The sequence below is a fragment of the Lycorma delicatula genome, chromosome 4 (genome assembly GCF_047948215.1).
Source record: "Lycorma delicatula isolate Av1 chromosome 4, ASM4794821v1, whole genome shotgun sequence".
In the NCBI taxonomy this organism is placed as follows: Eukaryota; Metazoa; Arthropoda; class Insecta; order Hemiptera; family Fulgoridae; genus Lycorma; species Lycorma delicatula.
In genome coordinates, this window is record NC_134458.1 from 98,082,501 (window position 1) to 98,103,698 (window position 21,198).

A 21,198-nucleotide genomic window follows, 5' to 3' on the forward strand; every position below is an offset into this window, starting at 1 on the left:
TAAAAATTTCAGTTAATAAATTTATCAGATATATTAAACAGATTATTACAGTTTATAATGAACTATTTAATCTAAAATTACTTGTTTTTAATACAGAGTAGCAACTGGAAACCCGGTAGTTTTTACTCTTTCACCACCAGAATGCTACATGGAGATTAGGTATGGCTATGGAACTGCAGGAAACAGAGTGGGTGGGCCAGTACGTGTAGGTGATCCTCTGACTCTTATAATCTACATGCGAAGCAAATATGGTACGTATAAAAAAAATGCAGCATGATATAAAAAATGATGAGATTATAAATAAAGCAATAATTTATGTGTGAAATGTTCAAAATATTCCTCATAATCAACAAAACAATAAAAAGATTTTTCTAAGATCTCCCTCATGTATACATATATATATATTTATATACACATAAAATTATTATTATTATTTTACAATTAATTCACCACTTAAATTCAAAGCTTGTGTGTGGGAGTATAGAGTGAAAATTTTGTAGCATATGAAAAATACCAAACTGACCAGAGCTTGAACCCAGCACCTTCTAAATGAAAGGCTGAGATAATATTATTATTATTATGAGATGATATAATTGGAAAATTTAGCATACTCTAATTTAATAATTTGAATTCAATATTTTAGAGGAACTATCACTCTGGAGTCCATTTATTAGTTTTTGTTTGAAGATTTGAATCCAATCAGAGGATCAAAATAAACATCCAAAGTATCGTAGAACAAAAACCAATGCTAATCACTATCACAATCACTGTGGGCTATGTACCTTGAACTGCCAAAATAGAAAAATATTTTATAAAATTTTTCATAAATTATTTCTTAAGAGAAACATGAAGAAAAAAATAATTATTTATGAAAAAGTATGATCAGTTGAAATGTTTTATCTAGTAAGTTTATTTGACCTGCAATCAGTTGCACCTTTGGATATAAGTTGTATATTTTTTTAATAATCTTGTCTATTCTTATTATTATCGACACCATTATTTACACTTATTGTAACTAAAATACTAAACTGCATATTCTAACAAACTAATCGGTTAGGTTCTGTAATGCTTGGAACATCTGAGGGATTAGCATCCTAGAAATTGAGGTATGTATTGTAAGGACAATAACAGCCAAAACCAAAGTTTAATAAGACCAGATCCCAAAGATCATCTAAAATTAAACAAATTTGTGTATAGTTTCACTGGTAACCAGTAGCAGCCAATACCACTTATAGCACAAAATCAAATTAATTTTAAAGATCAACCACTTAAGACTCAATAAATCTATAGGTTTCATTTAGTAACCTTATGGGACACTAAGGAGCATCTGGTCATTGTTAAAATTAGTCATTCACATTTCTTTAACTACTCCGTTATGTAAAAATAATCACTTCAATATAAATGTCGAAACCATTACCACTAATGTCCATTTATGACAATCTACATTATTTTTTTTTTTTTGCTTTAGAAAATATCAAACTTCTTAATAAATATTATTTTTTATATTAATGCATTTTGCGCTATTTTTTCCTTCTGTTTTACGTATTATTCTTTTATACGATATGTTTATCCTTTATAATTTATAAAAAAGGACCAAGAAAATCTAAATAATAAATTGAAAATTTTTGAAAACATTTTATATGGCTACTATTCCATATTTGAATTCAGATATTAAATACAATTACATCTAAGGTTTAAACAGTTTGAATTGTAAGGCAATATAAGAAATATTGGTAATAAGTAAGAAATAATTTAATTTCTGAGAGTAATTGTTTTTTTTTTTTTTTACCTCTCTCAGTTTTTCAGGTACTTGTAACATTTCATTCATGTATTTAAGATTAGAAGGTTGTAGTAAAATTTTTAATCATCTGGAATATAAAGTTATTTTAATGAATTATATCTATAAGAAACCTCCATTTTCTGGTTTACATGGTGAGCTCACATCTAGTTTTTCACTCTATATGATATGAAGTAGTAAAAATTATGTAATACTCATTTTGAAAGTAAAAATTTTTTAATTATCATGTACATATAGAAAAAAAAAGACATGAGCTGTTCTTAATTTGCGCATATCATATTTGAATTTTCATTCAGTTTGATCTAAAATAAGAATGGTATTTCAAAATTAGTACAATTATTGAAATTTAAGTTTATAATTTATAAAAATCATATTTTATATATTGTTTTCTTTTTACAGATGGATTTGATATTGTGGTGAATGACTGTTATGCACATAATGGTGCTAATAAAAGAATACAACTTATAGATCAATATGGGTAAGTATACTTTAATAGAAATAATAAAACTATAAATCATTACTGTTTGCAATTAAAGTTGGTAGTTTTGGATTAATCTGTATTTTCTAGAAGTTGTTCAAATTATGGAGCAAAATTTGAAATAAAATTGTTAGAAATCAATTAAAACAAAAACATTACTGATCTGGCAGTAGCCTTTATCAGATGATACATAAAAATGATTTCTGAGTAACCAAGCAAATGTGATTAAAAAACCAGCAGCCAAGGCTGAGGTTTAAAATAACACACTAATCACTACATTGTACAGCTGTTGTATACAATCAAAGATATAAAAGAAATAAGAACACAGTTTGCTAGGTTTAAATTTCAAGATTATTTTCTCCTATCCTAATGGTTATAATGCAAAAGAAATTCTAAATAAAGATTTACTTGTTCACGATAGTAATGATATAAGTTATAGAAAATAATATTGCTGTTCAAAACAAATGAAACCAAATTTTAACAGACATTTTTCCACAAAGAAAAATATTAGAATTTCTGCACTTCTCTTGCCTGGTAGAACTAAATTAAATTCTACTTTACATTCTCACATCCAGCAATACCAGATATTTGGTTCAATTCCTCTTAATAATCATTTTGTTGTGTATATATTCTAAGGATGAAATATTTTTAAATACGAGTATCAATTACAGTACACTTTAAATAGAGAAAGTTGTAAAAAAACATTACCTTATAAGATAGACTGAAGGCTAATCAAGACAGTTTTATTCAAGAAAGGTAGTATTTTATCTGATAAAGCAAAAGCTAGCTTAAAGATAAAGTTTTTTACAATTTTCTTTGTTTAAAACATTTACTCTAAAAAAACTTCAATTTATTAAAACACATTACACTATGGATATAAAAATTCATATGTCTAATAATTATAATAAAATCTATGTTAAATGTAAAAAAAATGCAGTTAGTATTTTATATTTCAAGCGAAAAAATTGGATCTCAGTGAACAGGGACTGCAAAATATTACTTTTAAGGTCATTAGGTTACAGAGAATTATTTTAAATTAGGGGATCTTGTTAAAATCAATATTTGACAACCTCTCTCAGAAAAAATATCTGATGTATACTACTAGTTTCCTCCATTACACAAACATAAGATTTTTAATGTAGAAAATCTAATTGAAATGAAATATTTTGGACATGAACTTAACTTGCTTTCTACAAATTAGAGATGTGTTTTTAAAGTATCACTGTACTGCCTGCTAATTAGAAAAAAAATACCTGAAACTTATTTATCTTAATTGTGTTGTATATATTATAATAAATTCTGTAATTATGGCAGAACCAATTTAAGGTTTTAAATAAAACTGTGATAAATAGAAAAAATTGTTACCTTTAGGTGTCCAGTTGATGATAAACTAATCAGTAGATTCCGAGGATCATGGTCAGAAAGTGGTGTATTTGAAACTCAAGTATTTGCGTATATGAAAACCTTCCGTTTCACTGGTTCACCAGCACTTTACATAGAATGTGATGTTCGGATGTGTCATGGTCGTTGTCCTGTAAGTAAAAAATTATATCATTACTTGAAAAAAAAATTTTGAAAGTTTATCAAACTCTCTTCCATCAAGAAAAAAAAAATAAAACTAACTGATATGTCTTTGATCTGTTAAGACTGTTTTGTATTAATATTATATAATTAAATTTATATTTTCAATACATCACCCATTAATGAACCCATTTATAAAATTAACAATTAGTAAGAAAATGAATTATTTTTATGGAGATTTTTACCTTTATCTTTAAGTAAATATACATTTAGAAATAATATAATGATCTGTTCCACTCATTTTATTTTTATCTATATATTATGTTACATAAGTTAATGTTTGTGTTTATTATAAATAACTTAACAGAAACATGTTATTTCATTATTAGTTTTCTGTTTTTATTAAGGTGAATATTTACATAAGAGTCATTTCTTGCACTCTACTCTTTAAGCATTTCTATTTGCCCATTTAACTTCACGCCTCTTTGTTCCATTTAAGCAACTACCCTTTGGCTCTTCTGAACTTTGAGCCTTCCTTCTTTTTACTTTCCAGAATTTGCCTTTAAGCAAAACCTGCATTCACTTATATGCCTTAAAAGAGCACATCAATTTGGCTTCTACCACTGAATTTTATCAACATCCTCATTCTCTGCCTTTATTCTCTTTCTCATGTCAGCATTTATTACTCAATTTATCAAGTCAGCCAACAATGTTATCACCAAAATTTGATCTTCATCACCTGCACTTTTTAATGCAGATCACTTATATGTTCAACATCTTCATCCTATATGTCACAAAACCCTCCACCAAGCCCCTATAATTGTTATTCAATTTCATTTTACCCTTGAAAACTGAATTTCATAATAGAGAACATAATCTTTTTTTAAGTGATAAGGTGGTACCTTGATTTACTTTCTGTTTTATGTAACAACCTTAAATTGGAAGGCTGTGAAGACTTACATAGTTTTTACACAATACCTGCTGCATGTCTAATTCCAGTTCTTCAACTGCAGCTTAAACCATAAAGTAATTTACCATGTATTAAACACCTCTTTTCTAATGGTTGAACCCCATATCCTGCATTCAACAATCATTGAATATACCTTGTTTCATATCATCTTCATGCTCTGATACCAAAATCTAATAGCTTCAAACAGGAGTTCACTGATTCTCAATTTCACTATGTACATTTTTATGCCCATTTTTTCAATTCTTAACTCAAATAGACATTAGTAGAGTGGTAAGGGACAACAACCTTGATGTATCAAGATTAATTATCTTAAGTTAATCTTTATTAACTTAAGACTCCTCTAATGTGTCTTTTATAAAATTATTTTTACATGATTTATGATATTGTTCATAACCAATTATGTAACTCATCAGAAAGTAGTAGGTACAAGTGATTTTATACTTCATTTCTTCATTGTATTTATTTACGAGAAGTGAAAATTCTCTTCCATTTTCTTAATTCTTTCCATCAGTTGTTAAACAAAGAGAAATTGTTATTTATTCACTCCCTTCCAGGTCAAAAATCATTTATCTCATCTACCTGTTCGTCTTCCTTTTGAAGCATCTCCTTTATTATTTATTCATACAGTCATACAAAATCCTTGCGTCTTTTCTTGTAAATGTAACTTATCCAGGTTTATTTTCATTCTCTTTAGACGTCATTAGTTAAATCACTTTATCTAGCTGTTATATAATCTATTTAAAGTTTTTCTTTACTATGAGTAGATTGCAAAACAAGCAGACACTTAAAAATTGTTTATAACTAAAACAAAACCAAAAACGTTTTAGTTATTAAGTAAAATCTTTAGCAAAACTTTTTAAGCATTTTCTTTTTACATTAACATTAAACTAAATAGATTGCAGCTAAGTTGGTGATTATGTTTACTTATTATTATTTAGTTAATTTTACTTTTAAAATGGGTGGGATTTTTAAAGTAAAATAAAAATTTTACTTTCATTAAATTATTGAAATCTGAATTTTAATGATTTAGTTTGTTTTGGAAGTTTGGATATTTTTTTCTTAAAACTGAGTTAATATTTGGAAAGCATAAAGAAAATGTTTTCTTCATATTTCTATAATTCAGTAGGAAAAACAATTGCGTTTTGGTCAGTATTGTTACACTGATGTAATTTCTGTAGAAGAGTTGTAGTTTTAGGATATGTAAACTGAAATGCCATTTAGTGTGCATTTATTTGAAATGAACAAGCAAAATTTACAAGCTAAATTTAAGTACTAGTGAGGCAAGAGTAATAAACCTTAGAGAATTCTTCTTTTTTTTTAAATTGATAGCAAAGTTTAAAAATGCAGTTTTATGTTTTCTTATGTGTTGACATACTCTAAAAGAATTTAAATATATAATATGATTTATCTATCAAAGAAAAAAAAGTGAAATACTTTTCAGTATAAAATTAGAATTGAGTATATTCTAGAGTAGAATAAAAGAATGTTTTTAAAAATAGAGATTTTCTCATATTTTCCAGAGTCAGCCATGCCACTGGAGAAATGCAAAGAGTGTCACTAAAAGATCAATTGAAGAAACAATAACACCTGTACCACTATCTCAAAACATTAATCTTTTTCAGTCACTTCGTGTTTTGCAAGAAGGAGAAGGTCCTGAAGAAGCAGCTCTTACAAATGGTATGAAATAATTCACATAAAAAAAGTTTCTTCATATGTATGTTACTTCAGAGCAGACAACTATTTTTTAATACAACCATATTATGAAATAAAAACAAAATATCACACACTAATTCGTTGCATTACCCAAACCTGCTGCCCTAGGATGTTTTAATTTAGCTGGGGGTTTCACTTAAAGTCCTGAACACCTGATAAGAAAATTTTATTTTAAGTTTAACTTCATACTTAACTAATTTTTCTCCTTTTTATTGCATTTTAGTCCCTATATTTAACTTTGCTTCTTCATTTTATTCTTAGTTTTACATAAAATAACAATGCAACCAGTTCATCTTAACTTGTTTATTTCAGATTTAGGTCCTTAGATCTTTTGTTTTAATTTTTTTAATGCTTACATTTACAAATTAAAAAAAAACAGGAATAAAATTGTCATCTTATTCCATTCTCTACTGCTGTTGAATTTCCTAATTCTCTTCTTTTTATTATACCTACCTAATTTTTACACAAGTTGAATAAGCACTAATTTCTTCTTTTATTGAGTTTCAATCCAAGTTTTCATAAAATTGTGAACTTACAATTTCCTGCTGCATGGTAAGTTGACTTTTCAAGATCTACTTTTAGATCAAGTACTTTTTCTTTTAGCTACTTTCTAAAATTAGAAGGGCTAAATAAATACTTTATTTAGATCATAACATAGTTATATTTTTATATATGATATTAGGAATGGTAGGTTTACTAATCCATAGAAATTATCTTAAGAGTAAACTGTCTAAAATGTAAGTACGATCTGCTTTCTGAACTAAATCACCATAAACAGTTTATGTCAGTAGAGTGAGTCTTAGATTTTAGTGTTTTCTTATTATTACAAGTAAATCATAAACATGACATTTTTTTATTAAATTATAAATCGTTTATAACAGTTAAAAAATGATTATTGAAATTTATTAATTGTATCATGATATTCTCTCTTTAAAGACTAACTAGGCCTGTGATGATAATTTGTCATATAAATATGCGACTATGGTTTAATAATCTACATGACTCAAATGTTACTAAAATAAACAAAAAATAATATTACTTTCTTTGTTGACTATCACTTTTCGTATATTCCAAGGGATGAAAAATGGTAGTTACAGTCCAAATATCAAGATTATTTTATAACATTCTCAGCAACAGCACTGATACTGTAGTTTTGCAGATTTTGTTTTCAAGTACTTCTAATTTGAAAAATTCAGCTCTAGAATGAGCAAAAAATTTATGAACAGAAGCAAGGGAATAAACTTAAATTGATTTTTCATTTTAATCTTTTACATATTAATGTTTTGAAATGTAACTTACATTGTGATTTACAAAAACTGGGTTTATTACCTCATATGTAAACATAAAGACCCTAAAATAGTAGCATTCAGAGATTATTGGGCAGTTGATCAAACCATGCCATCTTATATAATCGTTAGAGCAGACATTCATTTAAAAAGTACAAAAAGTTAGTTCACAATAAGGCAATACACCATCTAATCCTCAAATGAACATGTAATCACAAACATACACTATTCCTTATTTCATAATATTTATTAGGTATTATTTCTGTTTAGATAACTTTATTAGACAGATTTAGTTCCTATTCATAATTACTATTTATATTCACATACAGCTATTTAAATCAATCTGGTAATTTTATCTTTTAGTGACTTTTGGCTCATAGAATAGGCCTACAAAAGTTAAGGTAAATTTTGTGGAAGCTATGTGGATGCTTGCCATTCATAATCTATAGTACTAGTCAAGTCATCTTGGAGTAGTAATTTAATTTACAAGTAATTAAATATAGTTTACTGACAACTTCATTAAATTTCTATTGCAACCAAAACAGAATCAAAAAAAAAAGAAGGAAATTAACAGAATGCATTGGACAACATTAACTTTTAACAAATTTTTTTATGTGTTCTATATAATAACAAAAGTAAAAAAATGTATTTCTGAAATATTATTCCAACTGCCTTTTGAGTCTACCCTAATGTAATGTTGTACATATTTGCTGAGATTTTAAAATAACAAAAAAAAAGAAGATCTTGTACCAGTATAACTTAAAAAACCTGATTGTGTTTTTGTTTGACTTAAAACAATGTCAAGCTATATTTAACTCATGGATGTACATTACTAAACAATGATAATGTAAGTTACAATTTTTAACTGCAGGGTGGCAGTATGTTGTATACCTCAATGAAATTGAACAATGCTGAAGCAGCACAAAAGATGAGGCAGCATTCCTGTGCAGGATATCATTAGTTTAATGCCAGATCAAACTGTCAATGCTCCTGGTTTTTTGATACTGTTTGCTGTTAGACACCATTTTATAGTTGGGTTCTAATTAACAACATTTAACTAATTCTGGAATGTAATAAGCTATAGGTACACTCTCTGAATGAACAAAATAAAAAGTTGCCAGATTCAAAATAACTATACAAAATATTCTAGAATTTCATATGTATGAGTATCAGTTAATAAAGTAGAATAAAATAGATGTGTTATTTATAAATGTCTAATACTGATACACATTTTCTGTGCAGGTACAGTTCGTAATAGTGAGCATCAGAACCCAAACTCAGTATGTATGAGATCAGGATTGTTAGCAGCCCTTCTTGCATTTGGCTCAACATTATTATGTATATTAAGCTTAGCCTTAACAGTCATGTGCTATCGAGCTAGACGTTTGGCGAAAGTAGTCGATGAGCCCCAATTGAGTACACCACCTCCACGTTGCTTCTTGACACATAAAGGAAGGATCAACTGACAACAAATGTGAAAAATGGACGTTTTAAATTAATTATACATGCAATCCGGTACATGTGTGTTTTTAAAGACTAATTTAGAGAAAAATATTTTAAGTTCAAAATATGTTACATCCATTCTGCTAGACACTTATTTTACTTAAATTATTTATTTTTACAGTAATACCTTCGTTCAGTAGAGAAGCTTGAAACTAAATTATTATCACTGAAAAACACTATAGTGAAAAGCTTACTTTTTTAAATGAATTTTCATCATTTTCCCTTAAGCCCAATTATCTATGTTATTTGTTCTGGAATTTGATCTAATTCTTTAAACTGAAGCACTGTAGAACAATTATAATCATAAGGCATTAATTTTTTTTAATTATTGTGTACTAACTGGCCTGTTTTATCATGTAGCAACTGGATCAGGCTTTATACAGTCAGTAAAAATGGAAATTGTAAAGTTTATAGGAAAATGATTGAATAATCACAAATTGCTAATTTTTTTTTGTCAGATAATGACAAACATATTGTTCTTTCAGGAACAATATTACCAGTCTTTCTTGAAATCATAATACACATTCATGGTTAGAAGTGTTGCAAATTGATAATATGAATTTGTATAAATGAACAAATGTAAATTAACAACCTTGCTGGAAAATGGGTTTGCTTAAAATTTACATAAGTTGTTATCAAACCAAGTTGTAATAACATAATTAGATTATATTGAAGAAGCTAGAAACAATAACTGAAGAAGCTAAAACAATATTTAAGGGAGAAAACAGGTCAAGACTTTATGGATACAGACATTAATAATAAAGAATTAATTTTAATTGTAGACAGATATTTTATTCTAACTGGTACATAATAGTATAAACTAAAGATCATTTCAGGAATGGGTAGTATGCTACCTTGCATTGAGGAAAAAGTATGAAGGAGGATAAATAAAAACAATCATGAATTCAGTATCACTAGTGCTTTCCAGGAATTTAGAAGGAAATAGTTGACACAATGGGATGTTTCATGAGATCAAATTCACATTTATTTTTTTATTATAGCCATTAAATAGTTATTTATTTGTAATCAGTTATAAATCAACCACTTTGTTTCCTCTGTGTCACCATACTAGCACCTTTTAAAAACCCAGCAGGGCAGCTACTTCTTTATTGGAACTAGTGGAGATATGACCCTATGCCTGTGGAACTATCCACAGGCAACTGTTTCCTAAAATCAGAATCAAGTTTTGAGAATCTTCATGTCTTCAAAAACTAAAATAACATATAATGATTATATATAATGAGATGTAAAAAACATTTTTTTTATAAAATACTTTTTTGTCAAACCAACATTTTTAATTCAGTGAAATGAAAAATAAAAATAATGGGTGTTCAAGCTTTTCTATTCAGAAAAACTTTCCTACGTAGTTAAACTTTGTAAAAGATTACTTATAGGACTGAATAAAATATAGGTCTCAGTTTAAAGTTGTAGAAATTTTTTTTCTTTTCTTTAAATACTGATAAATGGTTCTACATCAGTGTAATTTAATTACTGAGAATTAAAAAAAAAAAACAAAATAAAAAAAATATTATATGCTTATATAGAATAAGCTCACTTTAATTGATAGATTTTATTAATTTATATTAATATATCAATTTTTTATTATGCTGTGCCTTGATTGTATGTATATAAGTAAATTATTGAATACTGCATGCTTGTGTTTAGTGTGTGTATGTTTATTGAAACATGATGAACTGAGGGAATTACACTGTGATTTTTTTTTACAGATTATTTAGTAATGCTCATTTGATAATTAAAGGGCAAATTATTATTGTTAAAATAAAAAAGTAAAAATGACAAATAATTTAAAACTACTCTTCAGAGTTCCACAAAAAAATTCATTACCTGCTCGATTAGAATAATGTTATTATAAAAATAACAAGAAATAAATAAACAAATACCCTTAACCTGTAATGAACTCAATTCAGTTGTGAGTTATGTTCATGAATTCATATGTTGACATACATATACATTTAAAACCTTCATTTTCAGCAAACTATACATTGTCAGTAGGACATTTTACATAACCTCAAAAATATTTTTTAAGTTTTATGTTTTTAAGAATTAAGACTCCATGACTAAGATTGTATTTTTTAAATTCATGACACAGTTATCTCTGCATTGCTGTAAGACTAAAAACGCTTGATCCATTACATTTTTACATGATTGCTGTTTTTTAAAACAATCCACATGGAAATAATTTTCTTGAAGGTATATAATAGAACTAAATTTCATAAAATAAATAATGAATTGCTTAAATTTTTTTTGTTATATTTTACCGTCTATATTTTTTTAAATTCTGTATCCTCAATTAACAATTTAATAAATTCTAATATTTATCTTCTTTTGTTTTTAAAACCTCTTGTTTTCAACTTCATTACCTTTCATAAACTTATACTACACCAACATAATACAAAAATCTTAATTCATTTTTTTATTTTTTCAGTTTTCTTTAGTCTATTCGTTTATATAAGCTAGCATTTTGCTACACATTATATATTACATAAACATCTAAGAATTTCTTTCTTATTTCTAAATTTATTAGTATATTTGAAGCACCTGTCTGACACTCCATTTTGGCAGATGAATACATGTTGTTTTTGGATTATATTTATAGGCTATAAAAATAGTAGATTAAATTTCAATATAATAATTTACAGTACTATTAAAACTAGAGTTTTATTGTCATTTCCAAAGAAACTAGAGAAGCAACGCCACTTTTTGGGCTTGGATAATTTTTTACTCAAAATATAGATTTAATTTTTTAGCTACATTTTATAAAAACGAATTTTAATTAACGAAGCAATAATTTTTCTTACACATCTTAAGCAACTAATGTATCACATAATATTTCCTTCTTTTTTCATTTTTATCTTCCCATTCCATTTTACTGATATTAAAATACACCAATTTTCTTTAAAAAATAATAAAAATAAAACTTGCAGGTTTTTTAAATTAGTAGATTCTGTGAAATAAAAACACGTCAACTGATTTACAGTATATGTAATCAAATGTTTACTATGTTTATATTGTTAAAATGCAGAGTTTTCAAAAAACAAATATGATAAACATTTGTTGAACAGAAGTCTGTTGTGTGTGCTTTAGTAATATTACTGTATTTAATTAGGGTAATTCTAATCCAATATAAAAGAAAATTTTATTTTAACTTCAGCTATATATTTTTATAAATTACAGAATTATAACTACAAATCCACAGCAAACAGGGTAAATTTCTCTTTTGTTTCCTAGGGGGCCCATTAAAATGTGCATTTATTTTTTGCTGTTTTCCTTAGTCTAGATATAACACATAAATTGAGCTTCTTAAGTACAAGGGAACGGTGCATGGTTCCAATAAAATAAAAATTATATACCATATTATACCATCAAATACATAATTCATTGAAAAATTTAATATTGTTTTTATTTATGTTTTAATACTGACAGGCAATGGATTTTCCTTAATTTTATTTACATGTGGAATAATTTGAAGACTAGCTTTAAATATATGTACACATATAAGTATATTGAAGAGTGCAGTCAATGATAAAAATGTATTTATACAATTTACTATTAATTTTGTAGAATGTAAGGATATTTAATATAAAATAAGAATAAATAAAATTTAAAAAAAAATTATTGCAAATTATTGTTTCTAATTTAATTTCTAAAAATATATTTATTTAAATTAAGAATATGCCAAAAAATAATAATAGGCCTATATATTTGCTTCATTGATGGCATAAAAATTTCATTCTAGTGAATAATGTAGAGTAAAAAAAAAAAAAAATATATATAAATCTTAATTTATAAATAACAGCTTTGTAATATATATTTTTTCCTTTATATTTATGAATAATAAATTTGTATAATAAAAAGTTATTTCATATGAAAAATGTTTGGCCAATTATTTAGATTTACTTAAAAAACTATATTGTTTTGTAGAAATTAATTAATTATTACTGCTTTTTGTCTTTTTTCTTAGTTATTTCATTTTGGTGATTTTGCAGAGATTTCTGCTGCTTCAGAAGGATATTTTTGCATAAAAATAAATAAAGCCTTTAAAATTAGAGGTTATATTACCTGCTATGTAAAATGATAATGGCTCCTTCATACTGTCCCATTCACTGTTCTGTCAAAAGGTTCTAATTAACAATACATCTTGGACTTGGTGATCCATAGATGTATCAAGTTTCAGGTACAATCATAAGAACAAGGGACACAGCTCCTACTGAGTCTGATATCTGAATTCTTCCATAATACTATATGAATCAATAAAAGCATTGCTGAATTTCTATCACTTAAGTAAAATAAATAACTGTGCTGCTATTACAATTTAGTGGTTCATAATAAAACTAATGTTTGGTGCAATAGCTGAATGTAATTTTAAATACGTGTTCATTCAAAACAATTTTTAAATAATTCCAAATTAAATAAATCTTTTCCCTCAACCATATGTCAGTTTTGAATTTTATTGTTCATTAAATTATTTACAGCGCATTCATAATGAAACTATACCTTATGCACTAATACAATACGTACATAGACTTACCATACAGTAGTCAATGAAATGTTCCTCTTGAACATTCAGACATATGTGCATACATTTACTGTTGTTTTCAAAGACTCAGTTAGATTGTGTATAATAACTTAATTAACATACCGATTTTTTTAAAGAAAATATAAATACACACTTTATAGACAGACTAGCTCCCTGTAGAAGCTTTGCCTGTGCTATATGGTTACTTGTATTTCCTGTAGTGGTCAATCTTTTTATTTTATATTTTTAGTCAAGTAACTGGGGACAGGTGTAGCCAGTCACACATACAGTAATGGTGGTAGTAGCTGTGTTGCTTGAGCCACAGCACAGTATTCCTTCGCACTCCTTAAAAAAATTGGAATTAAAAATATTTATCTGAATAGTATTTACAAGCTCAAATCTACTGAATATCTCGTTTACTATAATTAGAATTGGAAACATTTACAATCATTGTTCAAAACGTTTTTACCTTTGTTCATCCCGTTTCAAGGTCAAATTTCAAAAATCTAGAAATTGGTTTATTGACATGAAGATTACAATCACCAAAAATCAGGTTGATTTCTTCTTTTTTGTTACTGAGAAATTAAAAATATGACAGGGATTCAAAAAAAGTCAAAAATCCTTTTTAACCCTTGAAACTCAGAATTTCAAAAAATCTAGAACTTGGTTTTTAGATATTAATAATCATTCAGTACAAAGCCAGCTCATACAGTGAAAGACACTCACAATTCACGATTCATTAAAGTTTCTTCTTCAACCAGGAAATCTCCATTACTACATTTTTCTTTTTTTCAAAATTTTTCAAGATGAAATACGTTTATCTAAAAACCTTCTCAATTATGCCAAAAACAAATATGGGTAAAAATTTGGTTGCGATTGATTGAGTAGTTTTTACGTTTATCCTGAACAAACAAAAACTGTTTTCCTCTTTATATAATAGTATAAATAGATAGATTACATTATTTAGTGTGAATTTAATTCTATTATTATGTAATATTATTCATTCAATTGTTTCAAATCATTCAGTACAAACCCTGTTCACTGTTCATTAATTTAATTCATTAAAATAGATTATATCTAACATCGAGGTACTTTGCTCCCAAGATCTTCCACAGTAACATTTAATGCTAGTGCAAGTATTTTGCTTTTTTTTTGAGTTAGGAACACTAATAATGAAGGTATTCAAAAGTATAGCTCAGCTTGAATTTTAGCTTTGGTCGTGCAGTAACTTAAAATAATTCCACCATAGAAATAAAAAATATTTATTTTTTATTTTCTTCTTTTTTTTTGATGAATTAATTCAACGCAGAAGCTTTGAAGCTTGCACACGGGAATGTGGAAATGGAATTTTTGTAGTATATGAAAAATGTCATGCCTGACTGGGATTCGAAGCAAGGACTCCCAGATGATAGGCTGAGATATTACTAGTTCAGAGATTGGCAATAAATTATTAAAATAAAATTATTTTTTATTTTTTTATTTCAGTGGTAGTTAGTAGATTATTTATTTTTACAACATAAAAAATTTAATTTTATTTTTAATTAATCTATTATAATAAAAAAATCAGTTCTACGTTAACACAAAAAGGAAAAACAGCAGTAAGTGGAAAAATTTTTAATCTAATCTTTAAAAATTAAAAACTTATTATTATGGGAGAATTGATCAATTTCAAGTTCAATAGCATCAGTAATAAGAATAAAAAACGTGATAATAGTAAAGCTACACAAATGAAAGAATAGCGATAAAATTAAAAAAAAAATTAATAAGTAACCACAATACTTCTTTTCTGAAGATTCTGCAATTCTCCTTCATACTGTCTGATTCATCCACAGTGGACTTAAAAATTGCCATCCACTGGGAAAAAGGAGAGTGGGACAACAGAATAGAATAAATCTTTAATATAATGTCCAGGTTATAATAGAATTATCAAAACTAACAATGAAAACATTCAAAAAGAAGAATAGAATTAAAAAATGATTATTACATAAAGAAACTGATTCTGAAAGCCAAAATATTTGTGTTAAATAACTAATTAAAAAAGCTCTAACTCACTAGGTTGGTCTAGTGATAAAACTTGTCATCGTAAATCAGCTGATCTCGAAGTCATGAGTTCTCATGTTCAAATCCTAATAAAGGTGGTTGCTTTTATTCAGATTTGAATACTAGATCGTGAATACCAGTATTCTTTTGTGATTGAATTTCAATTAACTATCTCTCAGGAATGGTCAGCTTGAGTTTGTTCAAAACTACACACTTATCAGTACAGTTACATTACACTGATAAGTCATTGATGACTAATTTTTTATGCAACTGTAAATAAAAATATATATAAAAAAAATCTCTGCAAAAAAAGCTCTGCTCTACTATACAAAATTCTCTAATATAACATTATAACATCACTGCTGTTAAACATCTAGATACTGATATTTGATCGCTTCTAAGACAAATCTTAAACTTATTTAATTTGTAATACCAAGCTTAGGTGTTCTAAAACCCAACTCAATAGAAATAATTCTTTATTCAGGTGAAATCATCCAAAAAAATAAATATTAAATTTATTTAATTTTACTAAACTCGATAATTGTATCATCCCACTATACTGTGCATTCTTTATTTATTAACTGATGGTGGAATAGCTTGTTCTTCCAAGACTAAACTTTCATTCTGCAGCCTCAGCCATTCAGCTGCATAAAGTATATCTTGAGTCCAAATTGAATTCAAAAATAATAATATGGAATATTACAAACATAATGATCATTTATATATATATATATATACCAGAAAATACACATCCAAATGATCTTTACATGGTTATAATCTAGTACTTTCCTCAACAGTATTGCAAATTACACTTATCTTACAAAGATTAAGAAACTTATTTAGTATGTTGTCAGATAATATTTGATCTCTGCGGTTTTTCTCTTTAGTATTTTATTTAAAATAGTTTCACTAACTACTTGTAAGATGAGCAATGATTATATCATATTGCTGATTAATATCAGCAATACTTCAATAACTGAATTATAAAAAGTCTTTATAATCCTTTAAAGGTCTTTAGGAAGTTAATTTCCAGATACTGAAAATGTGAGTTATGTTTTTTATTATTTTATGAAAGTTTAAACATCATTTTGCTATGCTGATCTATAATTATTTTTGTCAAAAAGAATCCTAAATTGGGAAAGTTTCATTTGAAAAAAAAAAATTTATCATGAAAAGTAAAAAAGTTGTATGTAAGTACGAGTATATGCATTTTAATCTTGCCAGAATTCAGATTAACCTCACATGTCATTACAAACGAAAGAGGAAAAATTATGACATTCGACCAATAATATGTTTTCAACTGGATTGAATAATTTGGAAAAAAATGTTAAAAGATTTAAAAATATTTTATATATTATCAATGCTTTTTTAGATTTATAAACATTTATTTTTATAAAAATGTATTCTCAACTAATGAAATTAAAAAAAAAAAAAAATCACTAAATAGGAGTAGATTACTGTTGATTATTTATAAAACTAAAAATTCAAATTGCTGAAAATTTTACACATGTTATGACATAAAAAGTTTTTTTAAATATATTTTTTTTGAATGATGCTGAGCAAAAAAAAAAATGATCTATACAAGAACTTTTTCCGCTGAATATACAAAAGACACTGAATAAAAAAAGAAAAACTTCAGAACACCATCAACTGGAAAATTTACCTTTTTACATATTACAAAGAATAAATAAATTATATTTTTACATGACTGCCCAAAATGGAGTGTAATGTATTTAGGGTATATGTTTGTATGCTCCACCGTAGCAGCTCAACGGCCGAACCGATTTAGATGTATGACCCTGTGTTGGAATCGTTAAGTTACTGGGAGTGTCACAGGCTCTACATATATATATATGTATATTCTCCACTACTGTATATATATATATATATATATATATATATATATATATATATATACACACACACACAGTAGTGGAGATTTGCTGGTTGAAGCACAGAGTTTAATGAATTGAATTCATGAACTGTGAGCCTCTATCAATGTGTTAGATGGGTCTGAAGTGAATGATTCAAGTCAGCTGAATGAATAATATTACAAAAATAATAGAATTAAATTTACATTAAATAAAATAAAATAAATGAAAAAATATTCTGTTTAATAATAACTGGCTTCCCATGTTTACGGTGTGTGAAGCTGTAGTGGTGAGGTGATGCGAGCACCTAGTGCAAGGCTAGACCATTCATAACTATCAACTGGTAATAAATGAGGTGCCCCTGGGGCGCTGTTTTGGGAGGTGCTCTTATAATATCTCTGCAAACAATTATCCGATTTTCAAAATTTAAACGAGTATTTGTTAGTAGGCTGAAGGCTAACTTTTGCATGCATCAGGTACACTCTCAATCTAACGGATAATGGTTATTCAGAAATGTTGTTATATCTTTGCAACCAATCTTTCGATTTTCAAAATTCAAAAGAGTATTTTCTCGTATAATACAAAATCATGATGGAACCAAACCAAAACAAAAATTAACTTATATACTCAGAAATGGACCTTATTTTACATTGCACAGCATATGAAAGTATTTTTTACAAAGCTACATCTGTTACTAAATGTGAAAACATATTCTTAGATAAAACTATATCTAAAAATTTAGTGATAAAAAAGGTGTAATTTAGCACATTATAATAATAATAATTATACTTATACTGGTTTAAATGATGTTCTGCAATCATGTCACACGGTAGTTCTTATTAATAGAAATTACAAATATAAAACTCGTTATCATAAAATATAAATCTCTGAATTATTATTAATAATTATTACACGACTGGCCAAAACCGTAGCATCTCAATGGCTAAACCGATTTAGATGTACGATCCCGCATTGTAATCCTTATCTTACCAGAAGTGTCACATAGATATGTTTAAATAAATTTAAAAAATTATAAAAAAATTTATACTATATACAAAATTATCACTCATACACTCTTTAAAATCCTATAATAAACAGCAATGTTTGTCAGTAATATTTTTTTTTGACAATCGCGTTTTTTTAATTTTTAATATTAATCTCTTGTATAAAAATATCTTTAAAAGATTAAATTTAATTATTAAAATAATTTATTAGAAGAGATGAATTGTATTTTCAATAATCCTTTAGCAAAGCATTCCTATTTCAATCCTACAGTCCCTACAACCTATACAACTGGAAAAAAGATTATTTAATAAATTTTGAGCAGTTCAAACAATATTTTTGTTATATTTTAAGAAAAAAGTATAATTGGTTTAAAGTATGCTGAGTGATAAAATGCAATAAATTTATTGATCTCTTTACAGAAATAAGACAATTAATATCTAATTTGAGTCGAGTTACCTCACTGGCAAATATAGCTGGAATAGCTATATTAAAGGGAAAGCATTGTGATCATGTTAAAAATGGGGTATCAAGTTTTTTATAAATCTTTACAATTTAGTTTCCAACTGTATGTATATGTCGCCAGGACTGACGGACTCGATTTTCTTCAGATTTCTCTCAAATATTTATTTATAAATATATAATGTTTTACACTGATTATATTAATTTTTTCCAAAATTCGTTAATAGGATGGGGGATATTGCAAAAAAACAAATTTCGATTTTATTCAGAGGCATTTTAAAGAAACTTTATTAAAGCAAATTTGCTACCTATAATGCATATATAAATAATCCAAAAAACATTTTTTTCAAAAATCAACCCCCACCACTTAAAATTTAAATATATATATTTCTTGCTCTAATTCCCATCAGTTTAAATATTTTTCAAAAATTTTCTGAAAGTTTGTACTTCAAATATATAGATCTACCAAGAAATGTTTACGATTTTTTTTTAATTACAGACCCCGGACCTAAAATGCAAAACGTTTTTTTGAAAATTTTCTTTTTTCTTATTTTAGCCTTTGTTGAAGGGGGTGTTACATTTAGAGAAAATTTTACTTAAACAAATTTGTTAAGCTTAATCTTCATATAAATATTTTTAGAAAAATTTTCTTAAAATTTATTCCTCACCTCTAAAAAATACTTATCCTTTTTTTTTTTATGGCTCCAACTCTTTTAACTTGTATTATTAATATCCGGGAAAGTCATGCAATACTTTGCCAGCTTTTCCTCATTTCCTCATAACAGCTATTTACTTATTTTTATCCTGTAACGAAATCTTTTTTTTTTTAACGGAATCAGACAAATGAAAAGATTATCATGATTTCTTTTTAAAATAGATTATTTTGTACTATACGAGCACAAAATACATTGCAGTTAATGGACTAAGATGATGATTCTTAGTGTACCGATTTAAATATTAAAATCCTACATTTGTAAACAAAAGAAATTGTAAAAATGTGTCTAGTGACATTTTATAACAAGAATTTACAGAATATTTATCGATGCTTTTACAAAAAAAAATTGATAAACGGATTCAGACTAAAACAGGAATCCAGATTAACATCATAATTCTATATTTCTGATTACATATCTTAGCACGATCTCAAGCAGCCAACAACAAATAAAATACATTTTCTTCTAACTGTTAAAATAAAAATATATCTGAACACGATTCATAACATATTTTTTCCATCATCGGTAATTTAAAGTAAACCATTAAAAACCACAATATATAAGTTTGTAATTGAAAAACTACCGCATTTTATATAACTACGGAAGTGAATTAATCGTACTTTTGAATATTAATTTAACTGTTAAAATATCAACAGTTTGACTATAACTGTTCAGAAATACGTTAAGTCAAAAATATTACCGACCTACTAAGGTCATTATGGAAGTTCTCGGCCTGACAAATAGATGGTAGAAATTTAACCGAATGACTAAGATATCTATCAATTATGATGCGTAGAATGGTGTGCTGCGAATTTTCAAATACGTACGATTAGTTGCCTGTTTGTGGCGATTGATAGAACAAAAAGGTTTTGGGATTTTTTTTAAAAATGGATAAAATTGAAGTTTGAGCTGTTATAAAGTACCTTGTTTTAAAAAGTTTAACCCCGATGGACGAATAAAACGAGTTAAATTCCACTTTCAGATTTTTCCCTTAGTTTTCGTTGGTAAAAAAGTGGGCTGTTGAATTTAAATGTGCCGTACATCCATTCAAGACGATGAATGCTCAGGAAGCCCGAAAACCGATACCACCGAAGAAATCGTCATAAAAATTCACAATGCCATATTAAATTATCGCCGGCTAAAAGTATACAAGGTTTCTGACATCGAAAATATCTTTATAAACCACTACATTTTACACTACGTTTTGGACATGAAAACGCTCTCCGCTAGATGGATACCGCGTTTGTTAACATTACAAAAAACGCTTTCGACTGAACAATGCTCAAGGGTGTTTAGACTTATTT

At 26.9% G+C, this 21,198-nt stretch overlaps 1 protein-coding gene across 1 annotated transcript in view; it reads left to right on the forward strand.

Annotated features, from left to right (window-relative positions):
• LOC142322678 (cuticlin-5) overlaps positions 1-9,420 on the forward strand; it is a 50,302-nt gene extending 40,882 nt beyond the window's left edge. Inside the window, exons 6-10 of the mRNA XM_075361757.1 lie at positions 97-251; positions 2,198-2,276; positions 3,648-3,810; positions 6,288-6,444; positions 9,009-9,420. Of these exons, the coding sequence (XP_075217872.1) occupies positions 97-251; positions 2,198-2,276; positions 3,648-3,810; positions 6,288-6,444; positions 9,009-9,232 (778 nt within the window). The 3' untranslated portion in view covers positions 9,233-9,420. The remainder of the gene's footprint in view (positions 1-96; positions 252-2,197; positions 2,277-3,647; positions 3,811-6,287; positions 6,445-9,008) is intronic.
• Positions 9,421-21,198: the final 11,778 nt, after the last annotated feature.